The sequence below is a fragment of the Gracilinanus agilis genome, chromosome 3 (genome assembly GCF_016433145.1).
Source record: "Gracilinanus agilis isolate LMUSP501 chromosome 3, AgileGrace, whole genome shotgun sequence".
In the NCBI taxonomy this organism is placed as follows: Eukaryota; Metazoa; Chordata; class Mammalia; order Didelphimorphia; family Didelphidae; genus Gracilinanus; species Gracilinanus agilis.
In genome coordinates this window covers 170,338,302-170,361,769 of record NC_058132.1, presented here as the reverse complement: position 1 = coordinate 170,361,769, position 23,468 = coordinate 170,338,302, and the positions used below count along the sequence as shown (strand labels likewise).

Sequence of the window (23,468 nt, the reverse complement as noted above, 5' to 3'; positions counted from 1 at the left end):
CATGCATTTTGAAATGTCCAATAACCAGTTGGTGAGAGACAGAGGTTGGATGGCATAGAGATGATACTGAATCCAGGGAAGCTGATAAAATCACCAAGTGAGATAATTTACAGAGAAAAAAGAAGAGGATGCAGGATAGTCCCTTAGGGGTCAGCCACATCTGAATATATAACATGGATGAAGATGAGTAAAGGAGATTCAAGAAAAGGCAGTAAAACATGTAGGATAAGTATTAGGAGAACCATGAGAAAGGCCAATTTTCAAGATGAGAAGGGGATAAGTGTAAGATGAAGATTTAGAAAAGGCTCTAAGACTTGACAATAAAGAGATTACTGGAAGAGATTTCTTGAAGAAAGAAATTTCAGTTGAATGATGAAGTCAGAAACCAAACTAGAAAGCATTTTAGAAGGGAATGAGAGAGGAGGCACCTGGCGTAAATGCCTTTTTCAAATAGTTTAGCTGGTTGGAAAAGGTGGGGAAAGACATAGGACAGTAGCTAGAAGGCATTTTAGAATCTGGTGAAGATTTTTTTAAGAATGAGAGAGACTGGTATGTTTGTAGGAAGAGGAAGAGTTATTAAAAGGAGAAAGATTGATTTACTGGAAAGTATATTGTCTGCTAATGGTGTATTATTATCTGCCCCCCCCCTTCTGAAAAAAATTAGAGGGAATACATTAGCCGGGTTATTCATACACAGGTTTCATCTTTCACAATTTTTTTCTGAGATTGGCCCTAATGCCTTTTCTCCATAAATCAGGTATTAGCCATCACAAGCAAGGGCTGTGCTTTCTTTCTTTTAAAAAATTTTCATTGTGCCTCCTAGTGTAGGATAGTTGGACAGATGCTTAATAAATACTTGTGGATTGAATAAATGAGTTGGCATTTTATTTTAAGTTGTGTCCACTTTCTAGAATTAAAACATCTCCTGCTAAAATTTGGAAATAAAACTATAGCAACGATTTGGTAGAAACAAATTCCATAGTAACTGTGTCTGGATATAGACTAGATAGACATAGAATGGCCAGTCTGAAGCATGGCTAATCTGATTATATTGGTTATCTTGGTAAGTGCCGTTTGCTGCGCAGTCCATTTGGTCATAGTCATTGGCATTAATCATGAAGATAACTGAAACAATTGGATTATTAGGGCTACATTTGGTTCCACTATAACATATGTTGGTGCTATTTTAATTTGCTTGTAGAATCAATATGCTAAGTTAGAAAATAAAAGCTAGACCACACTTAAAAGAACAAGGTATTCCAGTTTTCAATCAATTATTTTGGATGTTTGATAAAATTTGCTCAGTTTTTGCTTCACATAGCCATGAGTTCCAAAACAAATCATTGCCATTATCAACCATCTCTAGATTGAACAGTACAGAGTTTTTATAAGGTCTCATTAAAATTTAGTGCTTTTTTCAGAGGTAACATGTAATAATAAGAAAAATGATAGATCTGAACAGATATGAATGGACTTTTTAATTCAAAACAATAATTGCTTATTAGAAAACCAAATGGCTAAATTAGCTTTTTTGTAAACCCTTAACTTCTGTGTATTGGCTCCTGGGTGGAAGAGTGGTAAGGGTGGGCAATGGGTGTCAAGTGACTTGCCCAGGGTCACACAGCTGGGAAGTGTCTGAGGCTGGGTCTAGGCCAGACTCTCAATCCACTGAACTACCCAGCTGCCCCTAAATTAGCTTTTGATGCTTTCTTAGAAACTCTTTTTTGCAAGCCTAAGGAGACACTCAGAGTTTGGCCAAAAGGAAGCCATCTCCATCTCATTCCCCTCAAGTTTAAGGTAAATGTTTTTTGTTGAAGACCCAGATTTGCATCTGATACTTACTGGTGTGGTGAGGCTTAAAAAGCCCAGAGAGGTTTTTCCATGGAGCATGCACTCAGACCTCCCCTGGAAACTACTAAGGGTTTCAGGGACAATATAGCTCATTGCTTGAGCCTTTGGAAATGATTAACTTCTTGGCTGCTTTTGGCTATGGGATTGGCCACCCTATGACTAGAAGCACACAGGAAATTCATCTTCCCCAAAGACCCCAGCAATGAGTTGTATTGTCCTCTAAGTTCTCAGAAGTGTGCACACGCTCCCTGAGATGACCATTCAGCATCATGACATTTGTAGTCTGAACCTAGGCATGAAAGATACCAACTCAGTTTCTTATCTGTAAGTGAGAATAATATAATATCTGTAATTCTTCACAAGGGATCAAATGTATGTAAAGGGATTTATAAATATTAAAGTGCTATATGAATATTAGTTATTATTAAATGCATATATTATGACAAAATAAAGAAGAGCTGTGCTTTATCACTTCCTAGTTGTTTAATATTAAGTAAATAACTAAAAGCTTTCTGTATTTTGTCTACTAGATGAGGGGGTGAGACTAGTTGATATCTTAGATCCTTTCCATTGCTAATATTCCTGATGAATTACAGAATCTGAGAGCTGGAGGCAACCTTAAAGTATGGTTTAACTTATTGTTTTTTCCTTCTGCTCTGCTCTACTCCTCTCCTTAATGCCAACGCACAGATGAGGAAACCAAGACCCAGAGAGGGGACACGATATGCCTAAAGTCATTCAGGCAAGTGCATGAGGAGGGAGCTAGCTAATGCTAGAAAATGAACTTCCTGATTCCCAATCTAATACTCATTCCTCTATACCTCATTGTAACTCTCACTAATGTCAAAGTCGGATAGTCAGATAACTTGTAATTAATGTCTTCATTCAAACGAACGGAAAAGATTCTACTTTAATAGAAATCCTAATTTCCTACATTAATTTTATCTAGACACATCATCTCTGTTATATTCATAATTTAGAAATACAAGATATTAGATACAAGATACAAACTGAGATTCTGGCAGGACTAACTTAAGCATTTCACATTTTTCAAAGCATACTAATATTTATCACAATTCACCGAAGAAACCAAAATCACTTTGAAAAAAATTTATTCCCTGGCATGCTTTTGAACAGCAGAGGAGCTAATTAGCCTTGTGCTAGATTCATATCCTAAGCAATTATGATATAGGGCTGTATAAATGGATAAGAATATGAAATATATTAAGAAATGCCCAAATTACTTCTAGTTCACAGGTCCCTTCCAGTCCCCTTAGTCTACTAAGCTCCATAGTCAAGACTTTAGTCCAGGAGTTTTGTAATCTGGGGATCCAGACAAAAGGTAAGAAGTGGTTTTGCTTTGTTTTGTTTTGGGAGGAAGGAAAAAAGGAAACAAAATTTGGGGTATATGTGTCCTATATTCTGTCTTGCCTCTTTCCTCCTTTTCATTGTTCCCTCTCCTCCTAACTGGATAAAAGGGTTAAATGTAAGTTCCTTGAAGTTAAGAACTGTAATCTTCATCTTAGTATTTCTTTTTTTTTTTAATTTTTTAAACCTTAATATCTTTATATATATATATATACACACACATACACACATACACACACACACACATATATATATATATATATATATAAAACCTTCTATATTAATTTTGTTACAGGGCTAGGCAATGGGGGTTAAGTGACTTGCCCAGGGTCACACAGCTAGGAAGAGTCTGAGGCCAGATTTGAACCTAAGACCTCCTGTCTCTAGGCCTGGCTCTCAATTTCATCTTTGTATATCAAATTGGCTGACCAAGTGCCTTTATATATTGTGGTGTTTAATTCATATTTTGTTGAACCGAATTAGAACCAGAGATCCAACTGGGGATCTCATTCTAGGATAAATGGCCAGAGGCTCCATTGTTTTCAGGGGTTTGCCTATTAGGAATTCTCTACATCAAGGAAATAATTCCTATCCTTCCTCCACCCAAAATGCTACAAACTGGTATTTCCAAATAAACTGGATATTCAGATTTACACTCAACCCAAAGAAGCTCAGCCCTAAAAATTACTTTTGTAAGTAGTTCCAAGCAAGTATAAAAACATATTTCCTGAAATCATTTATTTGACTTTACATTTAGATAAATGCATATAAGTTGAAAATTTGTATATAAACATGTTTATACTGATTTTATGATGATTCCAGAGATAAACTTCTATGGGGAAAAATGTGACTTTTACAAGTAAGTCAAATTTTTAAAAGTTTTAAAAAGCTAATTTCTCGATTTTGCTTCAGGTAATATGTAATTTATGTCTATTTAATTCTTTCATGTAAAACATATAAGAATATTATTTAGCCAAAAAGACAATTGATTGGCTTGATCTTTATTCATTGGTATACCTTAACATGATTTATTGGCTTGTAGAAAACACATTAGGCAAAACATTGTATCAGATGTCTATACCAGCATCTGACTAAACTCCATAGTTGCGATTGTCAAATAATGCTTAAGCAGATCACTGAGACGTTATAGAGTTTGATTATACTAGGTTAACATTGGTTTTGAAAAGCAGTATTAGAAGTTTCTCTGTAAATATGTTACATTCATCTGAGGCACACAAATATTTGAATATACCATATCTCTAGAAGGCCTCAATGATTCTATGGAACACAGAAGTGTGAGAAATCACATTAGCCATGCCACTGCTCCAGGTATTTATTGGAATTGATGAGGTAGAAGAGAGAAATATGCATATTTTGGGGGGACAGAATGTGGTGATTCAAGCATATCACAGTATATATTCATCTGTCAAATATCACGCACAGTAAAGTGCTACTCTCTCAAAAAAAGTGCAGTCCAATATTCTGTCCTAAAAACTATTGTGGGTCTTCATTCAAATTTCAGTACCCAATGGTTACACAGACATCAAGAGACTAAACAAATATTGTTCAGTGAGGTATTTCTAAATGCACTCCACATTTAAAGATTCCAAGAACTTTTCTTTAGGCTGTGAAAAAATAATTTGATGCATTCAGATATGTACATCACGTCACTGCTCTAATTCACTGAAGGGACATACACCGAGAAGAGTATTCGCAGAGCAAGACTGATTGGGAATGGTATTTGCTACCATCTATAAGCAAGCTATTCCATATAATACATTTATTAGTAGCCTACACAAAAATCAATTTTAATGAAGATAATTATGAACATATATCTTACCTCTAATTTTTGGTTTATGTTGCTCAATTCAAAAGGAATTTCATCTTTTTTATGAGTTCCACATTGTTTCATTTGATGCAATCTCAGCTTTTCAAAGCTATTTGTCAGTTTAGAAAACTATCAATAAAAGGAAATATTAATATTTTAATTTCTATTTGCTATTCCTACCGTAACTTTGCTGCATTTCTTTTTTAATGCACTATTTTAAAAAATACGTCTAATCCAAAAATCCTGCAAAGTAGAAGCATTTCGATTTATAACTATGGAACCAGTTTTAAAAATTAAATTACTAAAACTGTACACAATTTGAGCTTTCATGTAAATCTGAAACTTCATTAATTTGTAACAATGATTACTTAACAAATGTTCCTTTGAATTTCTCTTAACTACATTTTAGGAACCCCACAATATTTAAAACAGTATTTTTTTAAAAATTTGTTTACTGCCATCTTGTGTTAACAGTTTTTATTTCAATAACTAGATCTATGGAACAATCAGCTTATAATGTAGTTAAAAATCTTCAATTTTGATTTATTCTGAAAAAATGATGAAAATTTCTGGGTCATTTCAATTCCATATATACTCATAGGTAGAAGACAAGGGAAAATCCCCAAATAGCAAGTAATCCAGTATTTTCATATTTGAGTATCACAAGAGAATATATGTATAAGGGGCTGCCATATTACAGTGTGAACTCTTATCAAGCTTGAGGCCTGCTAAAATTTCTGTATCTTGTGAAAATCAACTGTTGTCTATTTATGTCTTCCTTAATTTTGTATTTGTGCAGTTGATTTCTTGAATCCATGTGTAAAATTCAAGAATTTCCCTAAAAATTAAAGTCAAGTTTATTGGCTTATAATTTCTACAATTCTCCCTGTTCTCTATCTCTTTCCCTCCCACCCCCACCTTTAAAATGGGACAGAGATTCTCTTCTTCTAGTCCTATGAATACCATTCTTCTTCTCCCTAATCTTTCAAATACCACTAACAGAGATTCAGCACTCACATCATTCTTTTGGTACCCAAGGATGAGGCTCATCTAGGATAGGTGGCAAATTCATTAAGGGTCCTGGGGCTCTTTTACTCTGCCCTCCACATCCCCAAAGTACCAAAGCAAAGGTCTTTGAGTTGCACAAAGAAAATACAAGTAAATAAAAAATGCATAGACTTCTTGTAGTTGTTGATTGGCATCATCCCATGTACTTGAAGCTAAGGCTCTGTCTCTTCTTTGATCCTCTTGTTCCTGAATTGAGCTACAAATAACCACAAACTCTTTCTCTAGTCCTCATCATTCCTTGCCCACTTTAGCCCAGTCTGATCACCTGCACCCTGTTCTTACAAGATCATACTATATATCTGTATACTTTGTTTTGTTCCCTTAGTTCTTTCTTCTCTACACCATCTTTTAAAAATCTAATTTGGTTGGTGAATTCTCAGTGCATCCATATCAATTTCTTCAGTCAAAACCTATGTGAGAGTTTTTAGCTAGGTGGAAAAAGCACTGGTCAGGAAGATCTACATTCAAATCGGGCTTCAGAAACTTATTAGCTGTGTGACCCTGGGAAAGTTACTTATTCTACCTCAGTTTTTTCAACTGTAAAATGGGGATAATAATAGCATCTGCCTCCCAGAGTTGTTGAGAGAATCAACTGAGATAAAATTCATTAAGTGTCTAGCATAGTGTGCCTGGCACATAGGTGCTAAATAAGTGCTTTATTCCCTTCCCCTTTCCCTCTATTTCTCCAGTCAGATAACTTCTGCACAGTTTTAGTCCAAGGGGTCCTATCCTTTCTCTGAATCTCTGAAAGCCTTTCTTTCCTTGACTGTAGACTCTAAGAAGAAAGGGTCACTTCTCCCCAAGATCACCACCATTTCTATCCCAGAAATCAGTAGTCTGTTGTTGATATTCAAATCAAGAATGCCAACATCCTCCCAGTCATCCAGCCTCAGAGCCTCATTTTCACCTTTGACTATTTATTCACACTCCTCATATACCCAAATTCAGTCATTTTTACCTTCATCACATCTCTCAAATAAGCCCTCTTCTCTCTTTTGTCACTGCCACCATCCTGGCAGGCTCTCATCACCTCATGCTTAGATCTTCTGGTTAGTATTCCCTGCTGTAAGTCTCTCCTTCTCTAACCATCTTCCACTAAGTTGTCCAAATGATTTTTATAAAAAGTAGCTCTGACCAGCGGAAATGTGCATTGACCATGGGTGGAAGGGGTGCAGGGGGTGTAGGAGCATGAATCATGTAACCGTGTTAAAAATGATTATTAATAAATGTTTAAAAAATTAAAAAAAAAGTAGATCTGACCATGTTACTCCCCTAATCAATGAACTCCAGTGGCTTCTTGCAGGATCAAATATGAAATCCTCTCCTTGGCATTTAAAGCCCTTCATTATTTGGTTCCTTGCTACTAGTCTTCTTAAATACATACATACTCTACAATCCAGCAACCCTGACCTCCTTGCTGTTTCTGGATTATGGTACATGACGACTTCGCCTCCAAATTCTGTGACTTTTTCTTGGCTATTGTCTATTCTTTAAATGCTCTGCTTCTCTCAACTCTAAGACTCCTAGCTTCCTTCAATACTCAGCTCAAATCCTACCTTTTGTAGGAATCCTTTTCCAGTCTCCTTTTCACCGCCCATGTCCCACTGCTAGTATCTCCCCTTTGAGATTGCCTTTAATTTAATCTCTATATATCTTTTATGTGCAATTTTTTACATAAAATAATGATCTCCTTCATTAGAACATGAGTTTTCTAATGGCAGTGAATCTGTTATTACCTCTTTTTTATCTCCAGTACTTTACTTAGACTAGTGTTTAGCACATAGTGAGTAGTCAGTAAGTCAATCGATTAAGTGCCTACTAAGTGCCAGGCACTGGGGATACCAAAATTTTAAAAAGAGGAAGAAAAGCATTGCTGCCCTACAGGAGTTCATAAACAAGAGAGGAAATAACATGCAAACAAATATAGACAAACTAAGTATATACAGGACAAACAGGAAATAATTAAATAAAGGCATGAGGATCAAGAGGGATTAGAAAAGATTTTCTACAGAAGATGGGACATTAGCTGGGGCTAACGGGAAGTCAGGGAAGCCAGTAGGCAGAGATAAAGGATAATAGTCCAGGCATGGAGAACAGCCAGATAAAATGCCCAGAAACAAGAGATGGAGTATCTTGTTTGTGAAACAGCCAGAAGATCAGTATTACTGGATCAAAGAGTACATGCTAGAGAAAAAAGGTATAAAAAGACTATAAAGGTAGGAGGATAGGTTATAAAGGGCTTTGAAAGCTAGATAGAGGATTTTCTATTTGCTAAAAGAGGTGATAGGGAGCCATTTGGAGTTTATTTAGCAGGAAGGTGACATAGAAAATCCCTTTGATGGCTGAGTAGAAAATGAACTGGAGTGTGGACAGACTCGAGGCAGGCAGACCCACCAGCAGGCTATTGCAGTAGTTCAGATATAAAATGATGAGGGCCTGCATCAGAGTGGTGACAGGGTCCTTATAAAGAAGGGGGGGTAGATTTGAAAGATATTGCAAAGTTCAATTTGACAGGCTTTGGTAACAAACTGGATATGGAAGGGTGACAGAGAATGAGGAGTTGAGGATGGCACCTAGATTGTGAGCCAGAGAAACCAAGAGGATGGTGTTACCCTCTATAGTTATAGGAAAGTTAGAAAGCAGTAAGGGTCTAAAAGGAAAAGTAATAAGGTCAGTTTTAGACATGTTGAGTTTACAGTATCTATTGAACATCCATCCAGCTTGAGATGTTGTTTGATTTGTATGAAAGGTCATTGGAAGTGTGAGATTGGTGGTAGAAGTAGGATAGGTATATTGGAGAATCCTCAGCATTAAGATTAAATAGGAATTAATGTTCTAACAAAGTTAAACAGTACAAAGGGAGAAGAGAAAATGGCTCAGGTCAGAACCTGGTAAGACATGATGTCTCGAGAGTGTGATCTAGTCAAGGATATAGCAAAGGAGAAGACTCGGATAGAATGATCTAATAGGTAGGAGGAGAACCAGGAGAGTGGTATCCTGAAAACCTCAAGAGAAGATAGTCTCAAGGAAGTGAAGGTGATCAATGGGGTCAAAAGCTGCAAAGAGATCAAGGAGAAGGAAAACTGAAAAAAAAAAGCCATTGAATTTGACAATTAAGCAGTAGCTGGTCTCTCTGAAGAGAGAACTTCTGGTAGAAGAAGCACTTAATAAATACTTGTTGACTGAATGACTGAACCTTTAAAGAATGAAATTATCATTAAGTCAAGAATAAAAATATTTAATTAATAATAATAATAATAATTCTGTTTTTGGAAGACAAAGAGAACTTTAGAAGTTGTCTAAATAACTGAAGTTCTCTGTGCTACTGTATTATGACTATGTCAAGCTTGCTCAATCTATTTCTTCTTCCTGTTTAGGGGGTCTGTTAGTATTCTTTGATTGCAAAATCATCCTTTTTTCTTTCTGTTGATCTTTATTCAAATGCTCATCACCATTTTCCCCACTCTTATTCCTGAATTTTCACATATAAAAATGCCTCCTTAACATACAATGTTACTTCATTCAGCTCTGGACATGTTGAATTGAAGTGCCAGTGAGGTAACAAGGGAGATATGTTTAACAAGCAATTTAAATTACATATTGGAGCTCAATAAAGATGCATGGGATGAAATACAGATTTGGACCCATTTGCAAAGAGATGACAAACTCCTGGCAACTGAGATTCCAAAAGAGAATATAGAGAGAAGCCTAGGAACAAAGCCTTGGATAATGTTCACATTTAGAGGAATAGAAAATGGAGAAGTATGGAAAGATACCAAGAAATAGTAGGTTGGAAAAGTAAGAGGAAAACCATAAGAGAACAATATTAAGGAATCTAGGGAAAGAGAGAATATCAAGAAGAGGGGAATGATTAATAGTATATCAAATGCTTTAGAAAAGTCAGGTAGGATGAGGACTGAGAAGTCACCTGATTTGGCATTCAAGAAATCATTGGTGACCTTGGTGTTAGAACAGTTTAAGCTGCTACTAAGTACAAATTAATCAAAATAAACTTATTAAATTCCTCTTATGTTTTGGGCAAAGTGCTGGGTGTTGGGGATACAAAGACAATAGAGAAAAACTTCCTGCTATCAAAGAGCAAATGGGAGAAAAATGCATGTATGTATATGTATGTGTGTCTGTATGTGTGTGTAGATACAAAATTGAAATGAGGTAATTTCGGGGAAGGCACTAGCAACTGCTGATCAGGAAAGAGTTTCCATAGAAATTGAGTTGAACCTTGAATCAAATCAGGGATCCTATGAACCAGAAGTGAGGAGGAAGAGACCTTTAGAGATAGGACAACTGGTATGAAAAAAGGGAGATGGAGTGCCATGCTGTGTATAAAAAATATGTAATAAGGCTAGAAAGACGACAACAACAATAATAATTTTAGCAAACACTTAAGTAGAACTTTCAGGTATGCTCTCATTTTATCCTCACAACTGTATGAGAAAGATAGATTTTGCAAATGAGGAAGCTGAGGCTGAGAGAGATTAAATAACATGATCATGATGTCTTGTTTGTTAATAAACATCTGGGGCAGAATTTAAACTCAGATCTTCCTGACTCCAAGGCTTGCACTCTATCCACTAAGTCCCCAGTTAGTTTATTGAGGCCAAGTTTTGAAGACTTCAAATGCCAAACAGAAGAGTTTACATTTGTTCCTAGAGGCTATAAGAAGTCATGGGAATTTATTAAGTAGAAGATTGACATAGTATGGATAATGGAGCAGAGCAGAAAAGAATTTAAGATAGGGAGACCAATTAGAAGGCTATTGTAATGAGCAGGGGAAGAAGTTATGACAGCCTGAACTAAGGCAGTGGCTGTGAGAATGTAGAGAATGGATATATGAGAGGTGGGGAGAGAAATAAAATCTGGGCAGACATTTGGATATATGGGTGAGAAAAAAGAGGTGAAGATAACAAAGAAGTTGTGAATCTGGGTGACTGAGAAGATGGTGATAACCTCAATAGTAATATAGATTTTCAGAATAGGTATGAGTTTGTAGGGAAAGATAATCAAATTGGTTTGAAATACCTGATAGGCAGCTTGGTAATAAGCAGTGGGAGCTTGGGAGGGACCAGAGCTAGATATATAGATCTGGAATCATTAGCATAGCGATGATTTTTGAACCTGTGGGAGTAGAGGAGATCACCAACTGATATAGTATACAGAGAAAAAAGAAAAGGTCCAGGACAGAGGGATACCCACATTTAATAGGCAGGGTTTAGCTAAGGATACAGCAAGAAAGACTAAGGAGCTATCAGTAAAATGAAGGGAGCACTGTCACAAAAAGTCCATAGTGATTTGGAGAGCAGAATATAAAGTAAGGATGGAGGAGTATAAAATACACTATTCTTTCTGGAAGACTATGTCCTTCAAAGTTTAAAAAATCTTCATATTAACCGATCAAAATCAGTATGATTTATTGAACTCTCTGAGGAAAAATCAACCCATTACCAAAAAAAAAAAACAGAAACAGAAAAATTATTCTGATGCATCTCTAGGGTGAATAGATTATCCTGAGCCCTTAAAGACTATGCCAGAGATTAAGCCTTGGTTCTAAAGCTGGTTAAATAAATGCTTCAAATATGGTATCAGCAAAAGATTATCTGCTGTTCCAGGACCTTATTAGCTAAATAGTAACTGTTAAGTGATGAGTTTCCTAGATATGACAACCCATGAAACAAAGACAAATACAAAATTGGCCCTCAGACCTTGGGAGTCCCTTTTGAATTCAACAATAGTGTCCAACTGGTGGAAAAGGTGACAGAGCAAGATAAGAATTATATAAGTTTTATATCTTCTATAAACATAAACAATAGCTGTTGCTATTCTCAATGTTTAATCTTTTTTCCAATGACTTGGCATACACTTGAGAGAAGTGAACAATGTCAATATAGATATTTTTACTAGAGACAAAACTAGAAATCACAAAGAAAATACAGCTAACTGGAATGGTATCTCAGAGGTTCTCCTTTAAAAAGTAAACAAAAAAGTTGGTTTAATACCATATCTAAAAGTAACAGGAAACATCCATTTCCTGGGATACTAGCCTTGTAGTGCTCATGATGAACAAAACAAACAGCACGAAGACTACCATATGCCAATATTTATTGCAGAAGTATTCTAAGTGGTCTTTATTACCTTATTTTTAATATTATGACCTCATAGTTCAAGTTGCTACTGATATACTCACTTCTATAGAAGTGAGGCTACGAGACATTTCAAACCAGCATTGCTATTGTTATTGTTATTATTACTTGTTACCTATTGGAACTGAAAAGTGAGACCTCCATTTTTGAAGACACTTCTTGTATTAAATTATGACGTATCATAATAATGTTTGCTTTCATGTTAAGAATAGTTTTCTTTGAAGTATAGATGACTGTAACTTTATAAATATGCCCGTCAAAAATGCAATAGTTTTTTATTTCTTTCTTCCAGTTTTGGTAACAGGCATGTGCCCTCTCACATTCATTCTAAGATAATAGTATCTTCTATCAAGGTCATTCTCAGGATATTTATTACTACCCAACCTGAGCAGACTCAAACCGTGTTGAGATAACCATCACCTCCCACCGTCACTAACTATCATCTTTAAATTAATTTCAGGAACCAGCTATCACAGGTTTTCCCCCAAACAAGTGTCTGCATATGAGGCTACTAAGTGTCTTGAATTTATGTCAAAGCTGAGTTATCCCAGAAATTAATCATGAATATGGAAAAGACTGTCCCAAAAAAGGTGCTCCCTGGACAATAAACACCCATAAATCCTCAAGAAAACCTGCAGATCAAAGTTGTTACTGATAAGAACTGACATCAGAAGTGGATTTTTTTTTCTCCACATAAGCAAGAGCAATCCAGCCTCAAATTGTCTTGCTGCCAAAGAATTATCCTTCTATTCTCACATAGATATTGGGGCTTGGACTGACAAAGGAACAGAAACTCTATAGGCCTAGAGAAAAGTATCCTGCAATTTGGAAGCACTTGCCAAAAAGGCGTTGGCAACTCTCATGCTCTCTGAATTCCCTATACTTCCACAAACCCCATCAGAATATACAGGAATTACATCTTGGGTTTTATTTTCATCTTTTAGTGATGTAGGGGCAATGACTATTAATTTAGAAAGTATTGGTTACTCAGTGTTGTAGAATGGATAGAAAAGCTTGACTATTCCTATTATAATGGAGTTTCTGATCCTGGGAGCTTTGCCACAAAAGTAGCATAAGGTGATTGAGAAGGAGAAAAATTATGAAAGCAATGTTTCAAAGCAAGTCAACATATATACATACTATACTGCTACTTGACTTCAATGTAAAAAATGGGCATCGAGGCCAATGAAAAATATATTAGAAAACATGGTTCAGGATTAAGATGACTAAGAAGTTTAAGGTTTAAATTTTCTCAGAAGGCTTATGAGAGCTGTCATTGAACACTTTCTTCAAGAAGAATATAGCAAAGATTTCTTTGGGATCATATGGTCCAACCTATTCACTTCAATAAATATATCCAAAATGTGATTGTCAAGCCTCTGACATGATGAGCATTGAACGATATCACAGAAAATTAAGTTGACCTATCTTGACAGGATTAGTTTCCATTGCAGAAGCCATCTATCAATTAGCTATTTGTGTGTAGTCCTGTCACTATAAGTATAAAGTTCTCAAAGTGTGTATTCCTTACTAGTCCTTGTGGTCAAATTTCTGGAACTAGGGGATCTGTGAAGTCAAAGCCACTTTCATAATACTAATATATTATTTATAATAACCCACCATAAACAAAGCTATTTGGGGTCCTCAATAATTTTTAGGTGTATTAAGAGGTTCTGTGACCAAAAAGTCTGAGAACCATGAATTTGGAGTGAAGGTCAAAATGAACATCAAGCAGGAAAAAGTTATAAAGGTTAGAAAAAAATTTATGAAATTGCAAATAACTTAATCAACTTTATGCAAACAAGTTACTAATACTAGAAAATGAGAAATGGATGATGGAAAGTTTAGGTTTTGATTATAACCATTTCTTAAAGAAGTTAAAGTAATCTTAAAAATACCTTTTTTTGATTAGAGACCAAAAGGCCCCAAATTGCTTCAGCAGTTCTATTGCCAAGTAGAGAGAAGGCAAGCAAAGATGGTAGTTTAGAGCAAATTCACTGGCAAAATAGTAGGGAAGAACATAGTAGATGATTATGGCTAGTGTAACATCAAAAATGAGCAAAGTGGCAAGGGTCACAAAGCCTGCAGAAAGACTGGGTAAAACTAACAGTGTGCTGAAGCCAGTTACAATTGGCTTAAAAGAACTGATGGTTAAATTTCCAGTGTAAATATTTATACCATGGAAATCTTCAAATGCTACAACAAAAATCAGGGCTTGTTTCATTGTTTTGTTAATTGTCTAGACTAGAGGTCAGCAAACAAGGGCCCAGTTTTGTATTGGCCTAGAGCTAAAATTGTAGAAGTTTGTCAGACATACATTTTTTATGGAGAACCAATTATTATATATTTGCCAACACACCACCTGTGTAACATTAAATTAAGTCCTGTAATCCTAAAAGCACTTAACAGTGAACCAGAAAGAATAGCAGTTAGACAAAAAAGGAGAACCTATGTGCTGGCATTTCTATAGTGGATAATCAATTAACAAACATTTATTAAAAAACCACAGCATGACAGGCCCTGGGCCACTCACCAGAGATACAAAGAGAAAAATTAAATATTGTCTACCTTTGTGACTTATGTTCTATTGGGCTGACAACATGTACACACACATGCAATTACAGACCACTTCAAAAGCAGACACAAGGTGATGTTGGATAGGAAAGCAGTGGCATTTGAAGGAACAAGAAAGGCTTCCTACAGAGCGTGACTTGAGCTGAGTCTTGAAGGAATCCAGGAACTCCAAGAGGTAGAGACAAGGAAGGATAGCATTCTTGGCATGAGAGAGATTTTTCAAAAGTATAGAAACATGAGGGGTATCATGTGTGAGGAAATGCAAATAGGCCAATATGATTGGGCTGTAGAGTGGAGGGGAATGATGTGTAAGGAGATTAGAGAGGCAGGAAGGGGCTTGGTTTATGAAGAATTTTAAATGACTGAGGAAATTGTATTTGATCCTGGAGTTGATAGTTGATAGGGGCCCACTGGTGTGTGTGTGTGTGTGTGTGTGTGTGTGTGTGTGTGTGTTGGGCAGAGGGATGATATAATCAGACCTGAGCTTTGAGAAGATCAATTTGATAGATATGTTAAGGATGGTATCTTCTTGAAGCCTGATTTTTTTAATTATCTCATTTTTACAACACCTTTATTTATTTTAACTTTTATTTTTTCAATTATGTGTAGAAACAATTTTAACCATTGTTATCTGACATTTTGCAATTCAAATTCTCTCTTTCCCTCCATTTCCTTCCCCCTTCCTAAGCCTGATAGTCTAATATAGTTGATACCAGTGCTGTCATGCAATACATATGTCCAGATTCCTCATGTCATGAATGAAGACATCTGTAGCAAATACCAGGAAAAATGCATGAAAGAAATAAAGTGAAAAATTATATCCTTTGATCCACAATCAGACTGACATTTCCTTCTATAGCTGTGGATAACATTTTTCATCATGAGTTCTTTGGGAACTCAAGGTTCTTGGAACCTTGCATTGCTGATAACAATTTCTTCACCACAGTTGATCTTCATACATTGTTACTGTATATGTTGTTCTGGTTCTGCTCTCTTCACTGTGCATCAGTTTACATAAGTTTTTCTAGGTTTTTCTGAACTCATCCTGTTCATCATTTCTTATGGCACAATAATATTCCATTATAGCAATAGATCACAGCCTGTTCAGCCATTCCCCAATTGATGGACATCCCCTCAGGTTCCAATTCTTTGCCACTACAGAAAGAGCTGCTATGAACATCGGAGTCTGATTCCTCAACTTTTCATCACTCTTCTCCTGCCCTCTTTTTTTTTTAACTAGGGAGCATAACTAGCTTCCCTAAGAGCACCAGGTGCTTCAAATGAATTATCATCGCCTACCCCTAACTGTTTTCCAGGAATATTTTGTAGACTGAAAGACTGCCCAACATTTTTATTATTTGGAATGCAGCAGCTCTATCCTGGCCCACTACCTTATGCTTTCCCTGGATACCAAGATTTCCTGCAGCTGTGTGTTCTCTGGTTGGAACTCCTGACAGAAAACTCAAACACAATGCCATTGGGCCAGTAGAACCTATTTCTCTTTGACCTCTTTTGAAATGAGGCCATAGCAGGCTTCCTTCAATTGATCTCTCGCCTAAACAATGTACTTCCTAGTTGACTCTCTATCATTTTGTCTCTGAGTCTTTCAAACAAAGATTACTAAGCAGCTCTCAGGCAAACCCTGTGACATATATGTGTATTAAAAAGGCAACTGAGCTTTCTCTCCAGGTTGCAGGGCACCAAGCACATTAATAGTGTGAGCTCTTTGATCTGCTTTTATATTTCTTGATTCTTGTCAAGTACAATATTTCCTTGAGTAGCTTGATCTCAAAAATTGTAACCTTGTTCAGAATGAATCCTAGCAGGGAAGACATGCATACAGAAATATTTCTCCTACAATACTATGCCTATTGTGGAAGTACTGTTTGTGCCTGCCTTGGACCTGTTCATATTGGCTGAAGTGGTCCAACACTATTTTAAAAAAACCTTTACCTTCTGTCTTACAATCAATAACAAGTAATGGTTACAAGGCAGAAGAGTGTGGTAAGGGCTAGGCAATGGGGGTTAAGCAGATTTCCCAGGGTCACACAGGAAGTATCTGAGGTCAGATTTGAACCCAAGACCACTAGGCCAAGCTCTCTATCCACTGAGTCATCTAGCTGCCCCTGCCCAATAGTATTAAGATGTTGTTTGTTTTTCCAGTTCCCTTCTATAGGTTAAAAAATCCTTGCAGATCAATTCCAAAGTCTTGAAGTTCTCCAAGGAAGAAGCTTAAGTTAGTTGTGTTTTACTTAGTATACATAGAACATAAGTCCCACATTTCTTATATACATCTGCTGCAATTTTGGAATAGTGGGACTTTCTCTGCAATAGTTTTAGAGTTTTCTCTTGGCCCAAGTGTCCAAAGTTGTCATAGAAGGTTTTAATAGGCATGTATGTGTAGGTTTTAGATTATGCCAGTTGTCTTCTCATTCCATTTATAGCAATCAATTCTATTTCAGTATAATAATACAGTAATATTTTCATCTTCTTCTAGTCCTTCAATAGCATAGTGCCCTAAGGAAGCTAAGCTTAGCTTTCTGAGAGTCAAACTTTTTTCCTTCGTCTGTACCACTTCTTTTAGATATTCATCCTGCAGCTCCAATTAGTATTAGTCACTGAAGGACAACGAAGACAGTTATATTCAAGTCTGAAGCTATAGCATTTACATCTATTCTGCCACCCTGTTTGGAGGAAGTCCCTGTCTTTCAACCTCACTTGTTTGTCATCACCATTTCCATGGGCTTCACGAAGGTTTCTGATGTATGGAGACTGTGGCATCGTACAACTGCAGCTATGTTGATCTTCTCTGGTTAGAAAAATGCATTGAACTCAGTTGGTCAGTGATGCTACCCATCTTTGGCTGGCAGCGTGTATTGAGCACTCATCAGACTATGTTAATAAATTACTGCCTATCCCCTCTTGGAACCAAACTCAGTAAATAGAGTCTTGACTCTTCTGACTGCCCATTTCAAAGTCATGAATACCAATAAATGGATTGGATAATGAGTCTCACTGTCAGAGAGATCTGTAGTGGTAAGCTTGGTCATTAATATAAAACTGCTTCTAAGTTCTTTAAGCTGATGCTTCTGTGCAAACAAAAGGTTTGTTTACATCTACAAAAGCTAATGTTGGTGAATATGACAGGCAGCCAAACAATTCACTAAAGGTTGGATTGGGTCTCATTCCAATGATTTCCAAATGGTGCCATGAGGTTTAAGCCAGATTAGCTGTTTTTGGCCTTCCTTTTTTGGATCCTTCCAATCATGCATTCATGAATGAGATTGCAGAGACACTTTACAATTATAGTCTAGTTTTCGATAAATTTTTAGTAGTAGCCATTAGATCCTAGAAATAGCTTCCACTTTCAATAATTCTTCAGATGTGGCTAGGTAATGAGCAATTACATCTTTTTAGAACTAGTACTCACTCCCAGCTAAGATACAACATGACCCATGACAGATGCCTCATAAAAAACTGATACTTATCACCTGACAGTTTTATACCAGTATTTTTTTTAATATAATGCCTGCAATAATTTTTCCTCATGTTTTTTTGATATTTTGTCCAATGTTCATCCAAATAAATTAATATAATCTGAGTAGTTCATGTCACATACCACTTTTTATATGAACTGTTGAAAAGTGGCACAGTGAGAAGTCCTAGAAATTCTTCAGGGCATATGTTCAAAGTGGTAGAATTCTACTGGACAAACAAAGGGCAATTCTTCCTTAGACTTGCCAATGGTATTCATCACAGGGGTCTAATACTGAAAGTCACTACCTGCTTTGAGAATAATTCGAGGCATCTTAAATCCTTGGTATGGTGTAGTTCACAAATATCTTTAATAATCAAGTAAACTTCTTCCCCTCATTGAAGAGAGATGAGGGACTTCAAGGACAGAATATTGTCTATACTGTTGGACAAAAACTTGGTATCAAAGACTTATGCTTAATTGGTTTTGTTTGTCATAATGAAGAGTTTAATTCTGTTGTAATTTATCTTGGAACAGATTAAGTGAATGTCTAAAATCTGTGTATAATATGTAAGACTTTTTAACAGATTAAGTCATGGAAGCAAAAAAAAAGAAAGTTAACCTTTCCTTAAGCAATGATCCAAACAGTTAAGCATTGTAGGAAAGGAAAAAAATGAGAAAAAGAAAAATTTTATTTAGGTTTATGTATATGTTTAAATATTGACCTATGTTACATAGATTTTGTTTATACTAATCATTATAATGAGTAGTTAAATTTTCTACTCTTAATTTTAATTGATTTCTATGTTTAGAGAACTAAAGTTTAATTGGATCTTAGCAGTAATCTGAATTCTAAGGATAATGTAGAAGGAATTAACCAACCATTTAAGAGCTAGTTTTGCAAACTCAAATTTGTTAAGTGGCAGTTAATAAGAGCTATTCTGCCTTACTTGTAATTCATTCCCTAGTATGGGGCTTAGAAGGAAGTATTAATTTAATCCTCTTGAACTAAGATAATATTCAAAACATCACAGCAGTTCTTTAGCGGCCCTTAAAGAGTCATTGTACTTGCCATGGGACATGTAGCTGACAATTTGGGTTATGAAACAACAGTTACATGTTAAACTATGTGGTATTGACTATGAGTATCATAGAACAGAGCAATTTTGCTACTGGTACTACTGATTTTAAGGAAATCCATATATATTTATAATGACAAGAAAACATAATGGTTTTACTATATTAACCTAGAAACAGTAAATTTTCTTACTTGAGATTTAAGGTTTTGAAGTTGCCCTTCATAGTTCTGAGTCATTACGTAGTTACATTTTTCTAGGCTGTCCAACTTCTGTCGAAGTAACCCGACCTGTATCAAGAAAATAATTTGAACATTCTGCTATGTTTTTGTCTGATAGGATAGAAAATGTACAAAACATAAGTAATTGAAAAACGAGGAGTGAAAGTCAGATGGAACTCAAATATATATACATATATGTATATATATACACACACATAAATATATAAATATATACTATAATATTCAAAACAAGTTAGTAATAATTATACTCATAAAAACTAAGCTTGGTTTGTTCCTACTATACCACTATTTGGTATTAGGATAGTATAATGAAATAATAGACGTTCAGAATAATCCTGTAATCATTACATTTAAAATCAATAATTAAAATTATCCCTAGATTTAGGGTCACTAAGGAAACTTCATTTGATATTTTTATTCAGGAAAAAAAATCTCTCTCTCCTGTCTCTCTCCCCCCCCATCTCGCCCCTTTTAATATCTGTAAAGTGCTTTGTACAGTGCCTGGAACATAGTATTACATAAATACTTATTTATCCATACACACTCTTCTCCCAAATTAGAAAATTGACAAATGCCTTTTGTCTACCTAAGAAAAGAATTATCATAATACCTTTATTCTACATCAATTAAATAAAAAATACTCTAACCTAAACCCACTCTTTGCTTGAAAATAATATATTTCACATATATACTTAATAGTTGTTCCTTTTATCTAAATGTCTTTGATGTGTCTTTTTACATCAGTAATGTTAATCTGTGATTACAAGATTCTGAGGAACATGAACTATGTTTCTTTAACTGCAGTAAGCATAACACACTGCAGAAAGGTATTTCAAAGAATAAATATTATTAATGATGATGATGATGATGTTAAGTCATTCAATTCAACAAACGCATGTCAAGAGCCTACTACATGGAAAGCATTATTTTAAATTGACAGGGGAAACAAAGTTAAAAATGATACAGCCTAACAGGGTGGATGGAGTCAAGATAGTGAGCCATCAGAAAGAAGAAAAAAAGGGGGCAGCTGGATGGCTCAGTGGATTGAGAGCCAGGCCTAGAGACAGGAGGTCCTAGGTTCAAATCTGGCCTCAGACACTTCCTAGCTGTGTGACCCTGGGCAAGTCACTTAACCCCTATTACCTAGCCCTGTAACAAATAAAATTAATATAGAAGAATATATATAAAGATATTAGGGTTTAAAAAATGAATAAAAAACTCATTTAAAAAATGCTCCTTTCCTTCAAACTCCTTCAGAGAGATCTAGAAAATGCATTACACTGAATCTTGATTAGAAAATCCGAGAAAAATGCACCATGAGTCATTCAACTAGCTCAAGTCTTCATAGGGAGACTGAGGTCTTCTCTCAATGAGGATGAGGTCTATCCAAGAGAGCATTACAGAGCATTCCATATCAGGGTGAGACTGGGTACACTGGCACGATGCCTCAGATCCAGACGACACCATTACCATTTTGTGCAAGTTTTGGCAATTTTGTCATGTGTTACCCAGTTTTGGATCACAGACCCAGGGTGGACTGAAGAGGAGACCTGGGCTTATGGGTTGTAGATGGCATTCAGGAGTAAAGAACATGTGCAAGCCCTGGGAGGTGTACTGGGAGAGGAGCAAGTCCCAAAGTAAGCAGCAACAGGTATGACTCTTCTGCCAAGAACAGATCAGTCTCTCAGTTCTCTAGTCTGGTCTGAAGCCAGAAGGAGAATGATTAGGGTAAGAATCCTAGACAAAGGAGAAGCCTAAGGTTCTGTCATTCTGAACCAGCAGAACTTACCAGTTGGCTGAGGGTAGCTATGCTCAGCAGTAGTCTACCATTACTCAGACCCAACCAAACCCAAGTCAGGAATTTGCTGAGCTCAGAATAGAAAGAGAGAGATCAGACTTGGCCCTGTATCAGGTTATTTGGTAAGTACTAGAAGCTTGCAGGTTCCCACACTATCTCTGAGATCTCAATACCCCCAAGAAAGTAACAACAGGACCAACAAGGCCAATACAGGATCTTTTCTCCAAAAAGTATTTAGAGCCCAGTTCTGATATCAAGTCCAAAGTCTAAAATTATAGCAATTAAATAAGCAAACAAGCAAAGAATCACATCAAAAACACAAACTCAGAAAGAGTATGACTCCAAAATACCTGTAATCAGAAACACAGAGGAAAACAGTGTGGGCACGAATTCAAATAAAATTCATTGAAGAAATTAAGCACCAATTTAAAAAGTTAATTTATCAAAATTTTTAAATGAAAAAGAAATGAGAGCTATGGAAGAAAGAATTGGAAAGGGAATTAATAGATTGGCCCAAGATATATAAAACCTTACCCAAGTATCAAACTCCCTGAAAATTTGAATGGACCAAAATAAAAATTAATGACTCCATTAAACAAAAAGAAGAACTAAATCAAAGTCAAAATACTGAAGAAAATGTCAATTACTATCAGCAAAAACAGGAGGAAAAAAATTAAGAATCATTGGGTTAACTAAAAGCCATGACCAAAATTTGACATCACTATTTCGTGGAATCTTAAAAGAAAACTGCCCAGATCTTCTAGTAGTATTAGAGGGTAAAGTGAAAATAGTCAGAATCTACTGTCACCTTCTTAAAAGAACTTCCAAACTGGGGACTCCAAGGTTACTCACTGGATTGAGAGCCAAGCCTAGAGATGGGAGGTCTTGGGTTCAAATTTGACCACAGACACTTCCTAGAAACTGTGTGATGACCCTGGGCAAGTTCCTTAACCTCCAGTGCCTAGCTCTTACCACTCTCTTCTGCTTTGGAACCTATTGATTTTAAGAAAAAAGGTAAGGGTTTTAAATTAAAAAAAAAAAAGACTCCAAATGAAAACCTTTAAGATAAAAATCCAGAGCTTCCAGGTCAAAGAAGTATGCAAAACATCCAAAAAGAAAGAATTTAACAGTCTGGACTCACACATTTAGCATCCACAAATATAAAGGAGCTGAAAGCTTAGGATATATAATTCTTAAAAGAAAAGGAAAAGGGTTTACAACCAAGAAAAACCTAACACAGAAAAACTGAGTATAATCCTACAGTGGGAAAAATGGATTTTTCATGAAGTAAAAAACTTCTAAGAATTCCTGATGAAAAGTCAAAGTGGGGTAGCAGAAAAAGATGGGGCCAATGCAGAAATTAATCTTGTTTGATTATACATATTTCTGTTTTTCTTTTGGTCTCAGTTTGAGGGACTGGGGAAGAAGAAGAGAAGGCAGATTTTTGGTAACCAAAAAAAATTTAATTAAAAAATGATGCAGTCTCTAAGATTAAAGATATTTGTCCTTATATAATAAATACTATAAAATGGAAAATTGTTTGTTTATTAAATTTATTAATATGTACGTATGTAATATATATTAAGTACCTCTTGACCTTTTTGATCCAAACAGTTTTGTGCATTTGCCAGTTCTTGATCTCGAAGATCCAACCTTGTCTCCAAAGCCCGCATTTTTCTTTCCCAATCCATTTTTTTGTTGCTTACCATGATGTCAATCTGTTCCATTAATTCCTGGAGCTCAGCCTCACATGTAGAAGAAGATCTAACAATGAAAAGAAAATTATTTTACAATATTGCAAAATACTTAAATGCAAAGATGAGAAAAAGTAGTTATTACATTGTTCCACATAGTTTCCATTCTTTCCAATCATTATTTTCTCAAAATATTCCACCACTAACTGAATAATAAATATAAAGGGCAATTTATTTCCAACTTAAAGCTCATTTCAGAACAGATTTAGTGTCATTAATATAAAATTTTCAGCCTAAGGTGGGTTATAAGCAGAAATGCTTATGTGAAAAAGATAG

At 35.8% G+C, this 23,468-nt stretch overlaps 1 protein-coding gene across 1 annotated transcript in view; it reads right to left on the bottom strand.

Annotated features, from left to right (window-relative positions):
• Positions 1-23,192, bottom strand: part of DEUP1 (deuterosome assembly protein 1) — a 104,277-nt gene extending 81,085 nt beyond the window's left edge. The window contains exons 1-3 of the mRNA XM_044666220.1: positions 23,028-23,192; positions 19,593-19,688; positions 5,060-5,176 (exon numbers count right to left, since the gene is read on the bottom strand). Of these exons, the coding sequence (XP_044522155.1) occupies positions 5,060-5,176; positions 19,593-19,688; positions 23,028-23,165 (351 nt within the window). The 5' untranslated portion in view covers positions 23,166-23,192. The remainder of the gene's footprint in view (positions 1-5,059; positions 5,177-19,592; positions 19,689-23,027) is intronic.
• Between the last annotated feature and the right edge of the window lie 276 nt (positions 23,193-23,468).